This window comes from Asparagus officinalis, chromosome 9 (genome assembly GCF_001876935.1).
Source record: "Asparagus officinalis chromosome 9, Aspof.V1, whole genome shotgun sequence".
NCBI lineage: Eukaryota > Viridiplantae > Streptophyta > Magnoliopsida > Asparagales > Asparagaceae > Asparagus > Asparagus officinalis.
In genome coordinates, this window is record NC_033802.1 from 6745523 (window position 1) to 6756642 (window position 11120).

At 37.2% G+C, this 11120-nt stretch overlaps 1 protein-coding gene across 2 annotated transcripts; it reads right to left on the reverse strand.

Moving 5' to 3' along the window:
* On the reverse strand, window positions 6079-8731 carry LOC109824044. Of its 2 annotated transcripts, none has more exons than XM_020390568.1 (4): window positions 8427-8731; window positions 8177-8314; window positions 7733-7930; window positions 6079-6430 (listed from the first exon to the last, which is right to left on the reverse strand). In XM_020390568.1, exons 1-4 carry the CDS (start codon window positions 8676-8678, stop codon window positions 6332-6334), a joined length of 687 nt encoding a protein of 228 aa, XP_020246157.1. In that variant the 5' UTR covers window positions 8679-8731; the 3' UTR covers window positions 6079-6331. The 2 variants fall into 2 exon arrangements, with proteins under 2 accessions (XP_020246157.1, XP_020246156.1); XM_020390567.1 differs by having other exon boundaries at window positions 7733-7954.

Sequence of the window (11120 nt, forward strand, 5' to 3'; positions counted from 1 at the left end):
AATTATAATCGATCTTGAAAATGACTATTATTATAAGAATGCTGAATTTTTCACTTACTTCTTAGACAACGAAGGGAGAAGGAAAAGAAGGATAATTTTTTTGGTTTATTTATTATCATATTATCAACTTGGTATTAGTAATTAAATCTAAATTTCACAAAACCTTGGATAACTTTGGGATGAATTGCACAAAACTCCGATGGATATTGAAAATTAGAGAAAATCTTTCTAAACTAGTCTCATTTTGCTATCATGGCTAACACCGTTAAGTTTTGATGGCTTATGCGCACTAACTAGATGAAAACAGACAATTTTGCTCTTTTACCCAAATAAAAATTTCTCAAAGCCATTTTAGAGGGTATTGTTGTCATTTTGGCTAACCATTAGCATGGCTCGCGGAGAACTTTTTCGTGGTTCAGATGAATTTTGTGAAACTTCCCAAAGTACAGGGGGCTTGTGTGCAACTCACCCAAAATCATGGGGCTTGTGTAAAATTTACCCTCGATGTACTCTATTCTGAACAACCATCTTGCGGAATCTTGAACATTTTTCTCTGGTTAATCAAAGGTAGTGTGTTTGAAAAAAAAAGAGTAGGCCCCACCATCACTGAAAGTAGCAGAAAGGTTTGAATTGAGGAAAAGCGCACAGTAAAAAGTTATTATAAAATTAGGAATAGTATTTTTCTAGCCGCTATAAATATTATGCCCAAAACTCTTCATGAAAAATTCATCCCAAAAACAATTCCACATATAGAAAAGTGTGAGAAAAAAATAGAGAGTTTCTCCTTGTAAAAGAGAGATTGTAACTCTAAAGTTTTTTCTCATAGTGGATTCTTCTATCACTACCCATGTTTTTTACCCCAAATTCATTTAGGGGGCTTTCCACGTAAATCTGTGTGTTCTTTTTATCTCTACTATTTGCTGAGACTTTGCTCTATTAGGCCCCGGGTTTGTCCCAACAAGTGATATCAGAGTATGGTTTAGAGTGCATGTATCTACTTATCGTATGCTCTGTGGCTGCCACCAAAGTAGGATCCTCCACATCAGAAAATAAGTTAGATTATCATTTACTCGAAAGTGACGGACACTATTCATGAGTACGGTATTGTTCATAAATATGATACTATTCACAAGTACAGTGCTATTCACGGATACAATTACTGTTCGCAAATATAATTATTGTTTACGTGAAATAGTCAGAAGTTACTGTTCGTGGTAGAAGTAATGGCGGCGAAGTTCGAGATCGAGAAATTCAACGGAAGTAATTTCTCACTGTGGAAGTTGAAGATAAATGCTATCTTGAGAAAAGATAATTACCTAGCGGCCATCGATGCAAAGCCAGATAACATCATAGATGATAAAAAGTGGAACGAGATGGACGGAAATGCTATTGCAAATCTCCATCTGGCATTAGAAGATGACGTGCTGTCAAGCATAGACGAGAAGAAGACAGCAAAGGAGATCTGAGACACTCTAACAAAACTATATGAGGCAAAATCCCTACACAATAAAATCTTCTTAAAATGAGACTTTACACTCCGAGGATGGCGGAATTTATATCGATGACCGACCACATCAACACCCTAAACACACTGTTCTCCTAACTCACAACGTTGGGGCATACAATCGGTGTGAATGAACGTGCAAAAGTTCTACTTCAGAGTCTACCTGACTTTTATGATCAACTCATCATCAACCTAACAAACAACATCCTCATGGACAATCTAGTCTTTGACAACGTTGCTGCCGTTGTTTTGGAAGAAGAAAACCGGCGCAAGAACAAGGAAGATTGACAGACTAGTTCGCAACAAGTGAAGGCCTTATCGGTAACGAGAGAAAAATCAACGGAACGTGGCTCTAGTGGGAATCATATTTATGGTAGATTAAAATTGAAAAGTAAGAAGAATATCAAATGCTACAAGTGTGGCAAAAGGGGGCACGTAAAATTGGAGTGTTGGCACAATAAGAAGAGTGGTGATAAAAAGTCTTTAGAGCCATCAACATCTCAAGGATGCATTGTCAACACGTCAGATGATGGTGAAATTTTATACAACAAAGCAACCACTATTAATGAAGGCAGAAAGAGGTTTGCTGATGGAGGTATTCAAAAATGCCTAAATTCAAAATATGAGGAGGGTCGTCAAGAAAACGGACCTCGTCTCAATCCAAGACGAGGCTCGTTGCTCAGCAAAGATCCACTTCCCAAACGGAACTCGCCATGCAGCAAAGCTCAACAACAAAAGTGAAGCTTGTCATTGGAAACGAGGTTCGACATTCATCTTTGGAAGATGAGGTTCGTCAGTGAAGACAAAGCTCATCGTCAGACTTGAAGCTCGTTAGTGAAGACGAAGTTCGTCTAAGGGAAATCCACCAGATTTGCTACGCAGTTGAACTCATCTATCGAAGACGAAGTTCGTTAGTGAAGACGAAGTTCGTCAGACGAAGTCAGTGAAGACAAAATTCGTCAGAAGAAGCTCGCTTACTGCAAAGTTTGCATTATAAGACGAATCTCGCTGCGTATCGAGGCTCGTCCAATTTGACGAACTCCGTGTCAATCAAAGACGAGACTCGTCGTCCACATGAGATTTAGTTGTAATCGCTCCGAAGACTTAGCCACATGGGCTAATCTTCAGGAGCACGTTACAACGCATGCTGAATATGGACTAATTATTTGTGATACAGGCTCATGCATGCTACTGTTTCTCACTATGGACCTCTTTTTTTTTTGGTCAATGAAAAATTTGTATTCATTTACCAAGTGAGAATTTATATACATCAGACAAAGTCAGTTAGACTGAAACTCAAAAAAATGCAATGTGCGCATTTATAAAACATGCACACATATACATGCACCTGAGTTATAATACTCTGATTCTATCTTTTATATGAGCTGGGTAATCTTCATTCATGATCTTTGCAAGGATTGAGAACTTGATTGCACTGAACAAATCTTCAACCTGTTTATATTTTCTTTGAAAAATCCTCAGGTTCCTTTCTTGCCAGATAAAATACACTAAAGCAGCAAATATCATCCGCTTCAAGTTTTCCCAGAAACTCCTTCTCTTAAGCTTAGAGCTATACCAGTCGATAATAATGTCCCAATCACATGACTTCCATTTGAAGTTCAACCATTCCATTGCCAAATTCCAAACAGCAGCTGAGAATTGGCATCCAAAAAATAGGTGACGTCCAGTTTCCTGATGACCTGAACACAGCACGCATTGGTTTGTGTTGAGGATCTTCATCCGACATAATCTATCTTGGGTTAATAATCTTGAATGAGCAGCTAGCCATAAGATGAATGAATTTTTGGATAATGAATAGCATTCCAAACAGTACTGGCCCATTTAACTTGATGAGCAGATTGAGTAAGAAACCTGTAAACAGAGGATACTTTTAATTTTCCACCAGCACAGATTTTACCAGTTATATTTAGCAAGTTATTGATATCCCCAAATCTTGTAATCAGCACATTCCTAGCTTTTAAAAGCTGTCTCCACATCCAAGAGGCATTTTGCTTGATTTTAATCTGCCAGATATTGTTTGACTATAAATAGTTCTCATGAACCCATTTAATCCATAAGAGGTCCTTCTTAAGATGGATCATCCACAGCAATCTAAGAGCAGCTGCATAATTCCATATTCTAGCTGAGAACACACCCAATCCTCCAAACTTTTCCTCTTGACAAATCTTTGTCCAGGAGACCAAAGGAATTTTATGATTCCAGAGGAAGTCTGAACACATCTTATCAATTTTGCTTAGGATTTTACAAGGTAAGATGTAATTATTTGTCCAGTAGATGTGAATACCCAAAATGACAGATTGAAGCCTTCCAGCATATGATAAAGTCCTCTTCTTTTGCCAGTTTTGAAATTGCTCAGAGATTTTCTTGATTAGGGGAGAACAGTCCATCCAAGATAACCTTTTTGTTATGAGAGGCATACCCAGATACCTTACAGGCAATACACCTTCAGAAAAGCTTAGGTATGAGCAGATTTGATGCTTCAAACTTTCACCAATACCACTCATGTATATAGAGCATTTATTGGGATTAGATTCCAGTCCTGATACTCTACTGAAATCTTGGTCCTGTACTACATAAACCATCACATTAGTGAAGATATGACATTCATTAATTCTTTCATTTAGCACCCTGTAGAGATTATGCTACTATATAAACCTCTTGGTCCTCTACTATATAAACGTACGTACTTTGTGGGTCACAATCCCTCTTTTTACTTGTTCTCCCTTTCTCTTTCATTTGAGAGGATGGCTCTCTTGGTTTCGTTTGGTTGTCTAGGTTCTCTAGTTTATTATCTGATGATGAAGTCTTTATTATTAGATTGTGTAGCCTCTTCATTCTGTTTTTGTTATTTGCTTTTGGTGTGTGGGATGGGATAAAAAAATATCATTACGAGCTTCATAGAAAGTAGCGCTCTGCACCCTTTCTATGAGCTTGTGGAACATCCATATTGATTTTCCGAAGTTTTCTTTAGATATTTTACTTCTTTAGGAGGTAAATTTAGCGAGCAAGTATTGTTTTAAGAAAATTGAATATCACTTCTCGCCAAAGTTTTTTTTTCCATTTGCTATGTTTGTAGTATTTTCATTATTTTTTCCCCGTCAAGCGCCCTTTTTTTTAATAAAGAAAGAGTGCCAAATAATAGGGTCTCCAATTCTTAATATAGAGAATGGAGGACTTTCATGTTTAGTTGTATAAGGGGTGTTTGGCTCACTCATTTTATGGAAAAAGAATAGGATTTGGAGTTGACAGGGGTAAAATCGTAAATAAAGGATTCTTTATCAATCCCAATCTTAAGTTTCATTCTCAACAAATTTATAGATTTCAAAATCTATAAAGATGAAAAATTATGGTGATTTTATCGAAACCCAAATCCTAATGATTTGGGAGGATTTGGGGTAAAAAGCTGACACACCTGTAATATTCGCCCTCTTTTTTTTCGGATTCCGTTTCTTCACAAACCCTATATTATTATGAGACCGAATCCTATTCTCATTCCAAAATAAACTAAAGATTATGAATTAGAGGGTTTCTATAAAGTTGGATTCCATATTTTCATGTTATGAAACAAACATAGAAAGAAAAAAAGGATTCCATGAATATATAAACTTGTCTTAAAATTTTTTATGGAATAGATAGGAATCCGGGGAATCCATAAAAAACCGGATTTCTAATCCTATTCTTGCCCACTAGCGAACCAAACACCCCCTAAGCTTCTAGTCCTTGTCTAGAAAGTGAGGAGAAAAAGCAGATCCAGAGTAATCGAGATTATCAGCTGTTATTAAGGTAAACTCTGAAGTTTGATTTGCAATGTTAAATTTTTTATTTTACATGCATTATTGATCTTTATCATGGTTTTTGTAGGAATTTAGGTCAATGCCGCATCAAGTTTTCCAGATTATAGTACCAGAGACAAGGCAATGAAGGTAAATAATAATAATTATTATTATTTTTAGTACTCAGTTTCAGCTTAAGGCTTTGCTACATGTATCTGAGACTGACTTTTGAGTCATTTTATGTTGATTATATCTTTAAATCAATTTATCTTTTTCTCCTACTGTATTATTTTCTTTTGCTTCAGACTGTTGTTTACAAAAGTGGGCTTAATAGTGGGAGAAATAAAAATTTTCACATCACAGTAAATTTTGTTAGGACTTTCTCGCGCACCTTAATGAAATCATAGAGTAGGAAGAAATTTTTGCAATCCTATCATGACGGGAGTTATAGCAAACTTATTCCTCATTTAAATTGTCTGTGGGGGTGTTCCGTTGTATCCATGATATACCGGTTCTGCAGTTTATTGGAATTTCTTGCTTCATAGCATCTCAGTATCATATGGTATGCATACCACACATGGTCTTGCAGAAGATGATAATGTTTGATATTATTCACTAGTTGATTGGATCTGTGAAACGTTCATCAACCAAAAACACACAACCAAGGTTGCTATTTATGTGAACCTTACCCCTACAGGCGAGTGTTGGAATTAGCAAACCATTATCTTAGTCACACTATCAAACACCCAAATGCCACACATGAAATAAGTAAGCCACAACTTGGAAAATCATAGGTTTTTCATCCCTTCAGCATTCAACATAACTAGACACGATCTTTCTTACATAGTCCGACAATACAAAAGAGTTCTACCATAAAATCTACAGAAGAAGGTCACGGATTCACCACAAGCCTTCATTTAAAAGATAACATGCCACAGATACAATATAACTAGACTGTTCAACAAGCCAAAAATAAGATATCAACATGAACCTACTAAAAAAAACCATAACTCAAAATCCCTTTTATCGTCCTTCATAGTCTCCTCCTTTTTGTTTCCCCTCGGTCCCAACTACATGTCTCACAACTTTTGCCTGGGTCCTCAACTGCACAATCTGAGTCACTTGGTCCATGCTGCAAAATATGATTTAACATGCATCAATAAGATTGTAGAAATAGAAATTAAGCATTTAAACTATCACATATTCACCACAATTCAAACATCGCTTAACTTAAAGAAACATCGGTTACAACTCAAGTAAGGGTCCATAACTAGTGTTTTTCCATCCTATAAGAGCTTTTACTGCTCAAATATATATTGGAAAAAGAATTAACATTTTGAAACGAAAACTATTTGACTTTTCCTCGGCTAAAAAATTCAAATTAAATTAAACCTTTGACTAACATAACAAGCCTTGGCATAACAAATCTCAGCAATAGCATTTTGTTCAGAACTCTGCAGTCAGAAAAATGACAACAAAAATTAAATGCACAGTCAATCTTCATAAGCACATCTCCATAACAAACCTACCCAAATAAATCAGTCAAAAAAAGGAAAACAAATTGTCGTAAGAAACCTTTAAAAAACGAATTCATCAGAGAAAAAGCCAACGTTATTGAGTCAAAGGCAGAATGTCTAATGCAATAACAACACAAATAGACCAGATTTAACAAAAATAAATAGGTAACCTTTCAGGGATAGATACTAGAGAGAAAGAGAATCGAGTGGCTGGATTTTCGAAGATTGTGGCCTCGTCGAAGTTCGGTCACCTCACCAGTGCCTTTGAAGTTTGTTGTCGTCAGCATTGTCTCTTGAGGCCGTTAGGATCCTAGGAGGTTGTGGCCAAGACTAAGGGTGAGCAAAGTTTGGCTTACATCGAATAAACAAACGGACCGAACTTATTTGCACCAGATAAAATACTTCAAACTAAAATCCATGTCTATTCCTGTTGATCGGGAAAAAAAATCCACCCCTATTCCTAATGCTTATGTAGATGTTATTACGGTAGTTTATCTCATAAATAAATTGAGGTCATCTTTTTTATCAAAGATTCAACATGAATTAGGCTTGGTGACTTTAGTTCATAACTTGTGCAACTTTTTGAAGTGGTTAGGCTTGGAGGAACCAAGTGTAAACCATTACATGAATTAGCAATTGAACGCAATAGTAAAAAGTTCAAGTCTAAGAGTCCTGGTAAACACTTTAACCATTGTATTCACTTCGGACTACATTCCCAAAATTAAGCAATACAAATAGAACCTTCCAATATAAATAACACTTCACGTCATCGATATTTATATTGATTTTAGTCCAAAACCAGATGAACCAAACCGAATTAACCAAAAGTATTTAGGTCAGATCGGTTCACTTCGAATCATAATCAGTTCGCTTTCGTTTTGTCAAAATTTTGTACAAAGGGATCGGTTTGATCATACCTCTGTGGACGCTGGCGGATTAATAATAGCCGGTTTGTTTTTCTTCCTAAAGATATGGAGCTCGTCTTTCTGCTTTCCGCAACGAGCCATCACCAAGGCTTCGTATTCATCGACGTAGCCGGTGATGACATCTTCGGCCTGTAAAGTTATGTAATAGTTGACGGGGCAAGCAACCTGCAAATTACACTTGATGACCTCCTTGAGACGGAGTTGATTGCCACCCTGTGAGAATAGTAATAAGTTTGCGCAAATTACACTTGATGACCTCCTTGAGACGGAGTTGATTGCCACCCTGTGAGAATAGTAATAAGTTTGTAATGACGATGTTCTAAAGCGGAGGAGGAACGGAGTTGATTGCCACCCTGTGAGAATAGTAATAAGTTTGTAATGACGATGTTCTAAAGCGGAGGAGGAGGAGGAGGAAGAAGAATGCAAGAAGCAGACCTCTGTCTTTCTCTTCTCGTTTTGTTCTTTGATGGCGAAGTCGGCGTGTTCACGAATATCCTCAGCGGGCCAACGCCTGCCAGCCGGTCGGATGAGACTGAAAGAAAATACTTTGGGTAACCGAGGAACATCAAATCCCTAGTTAGAGGGGAAAGAAATGATTGAGAAAGATGAAGAATAATAAATTAAAATAATTAAAACACAAATAATTAATGAATTATTTTTAGGGTTAGCGGCCGGGGGGCTTTACATCGCTGAGACGAATAGCTTCCTTGTATATGGCCCGCTCTTGGTCGGTCATCCTGTGGAGACCATTCCCGTAATAATCGTCAACATCTTCCTCCGACTCATCTGACCGACCGTCGACCCCGAAAAAACAGTCATCATCTTCCTCCGACTCATCTGACGTCGACTCCTCTGACGTCGACTCCTGATCTGACGTCAACTTCGGCTTCTTCGCCGGAGACTCGGGCACTTCATCCGTCGCCCCCGCCGTCGACATCCTCTAACCAAACCCTAACCAAACCCTAACAACCCCAATTCGATCTCTCCCTCTCCTACGAATCCTATCACAGCCGCTGCTATGCTTTTATAAACAAGCAATCCTGTGTTTTGGGCAGCGTTTACACATTGGCCCCCCGCAGTTGCGAAAATTACATAACCAACCTCTAAACGCCCAACCCTCAGCGCCTATCCGAGTCATTTGGGGACCAGCTCTGACCCTTATTAGGATTTGAGAGATTATTGAGCAATTTTAGAGATTTAATATCTTAAAAAAACTTTATTTGAGATACAGAAGAATAGGCTATTCTTCGCATAGATTATTTGCATTGTCTCTACTATCACCAACCAGGGAGAAAATATAGAGTGGGCGTGCAGTAATAATTCCATATTGATCTGAATCAATCCATATGCTCCCATTTTTAATAAGATTCTAGCTAGAAGCATACATGTACTGTAATGTGCTTCTCCATGGGTATCTGGTAGCCATGTATGTAGGGGTATAATCGGCAATTTGACAGCATAAGCAATAAGGAAGCCCAAATAGAATATTATTTCTAATGCCACAGGATATGACTGATGAGCTAATCTTTCAAAATCCAATGTTGGTTCATTGGAACCATATAAACCCATACCTAGAACCCCTATTAAGAGAAAAATGGAACCCCCCGCAGTGTACCCCCCCCCCCCCCTGATAAAAGTAAGTAAACACTCCCACATAAGGAAAAGAAGTAAAAGATCTCGAGAAGAAAATAATCCTATTTGACCACTGTACATTGCTAAGGAAATAGAATAATCATGAATTTCGAGTAACATGTCAAGCTGCTAAAGTAGCTAAAGTAGTGATAAATCCTATCAATAAAATGGATCCCATGGAAAGTCCATCGATCCCCCGTCTCCAATGAAAATCAAAAATATTTATCCATTTAAAATCCTCCTCCAATTGAATTAATGGATCGTCCAATTGGAAATGATAACAGAACACATAGGTTGTTAGAAGGAGTTCTAATAAGCATATACATATAGTATACCACCTAAATACCTTATTCCCCTTATGAGGGAGAAAGAAAATTGAAGAACCTGCGAATATTGGCAAAACTACAAGTAGCGTTAACCAAGGGAAATAACTCGTGATAAAGACAAGATGCGTTTTGACTAAAAAACTCGTGCTCGGAATAATATATTTTATCGAGTACGGGCTTTTGTCGGTAAAAAGGAAGTAAATGATTCAAGTGAAGTTTTTTATAATGTATTAATAAGATAGACCCATGCTGCGGGTTGTTTCATGCCATAAATAAACACAGACACTTAAAAAATAAATGATAAGTAAGTTTGACAGTCATTTAAGGCTAAAGTTTTGATGATTTATTATTTGGAGGATATTAGAGACATCTACATTTGGGCAGAGCCATGTTTGCCACAGACCACCTACAACATTATCAACACTTCCTGTAAATCCAAAAACTGAGACTAAACATGAGAACAAAGTATATGATGTGTTCTCTTAATCTTTTTCTTGTGGAGTATATCTAAATTCAACGTCTGATAAAGGAAAACATCGTATTTGTCTCATATTTAATCCAATATTTTTGGATGCCAAAATAATTTAATTACATTATTGTTGTTGACTTCATCATTAACTATTTACCAAAATCACAAGCGAACCATTTAGCTAAATTCACTATAAAGTTCATTGAAAACAAAACTGCCAGTTGTACACAAAGATGTTAAAAATGCCCACCACAAGAGATTTCTATTGTTCGAGCCAAATTCACTGTGAAATTCACCAGGTACTTCTTTTAAAAAGGAGAAATGCTTGCTGCTATGGATAAAATCTATCTTAATTCCTATCATCACAATGCCAAACACCAAAAGTCACTGATATACAAGTTATAGATAATTTCTTTAATGGTCTGTTTAGGAGATCACTAAGAGAAGTAAGCGAAACAGCATTATCTTCATCGGAGAGGTTAAGTACCATCCTTGCTGCTTATGGAGCCCTGAAAATTGATAATATGAATTTGATTAGAAGGGTGAGAAAAAAATGCTTTCTTCAATCGATTGTGCTTACTAATATTAGGAAGTAAGCAAGGCAAAGATAAATGTGGTATTTTTTTTCATAATACATGCAATTGTTTGTTTGCATCTAGCATTTTGCAGCAAGTGGTGTTTCCGTCGAAAGTCACCTTAGTCATTGATTTCATTAAACTTTAAGCGTTACAAATGAATTCAAATTTGTTCGATTCAGCGACTTCAAGCCAAATACCCCTTGGTGAGCGTAGGAAGCTCTTGCCAATTTCCTGCGCAACCGGATCTTGATTCGAGGTCGTCCACGGCATTAACCCCGGCACGCGCCCCCGAAGAACGCCACGCAAGCAAGAGCGATAAACGGATCTTTGCGTGTTATTATCAAGAAAGTTGTAATCTTTTTGTTCTTTTGTTA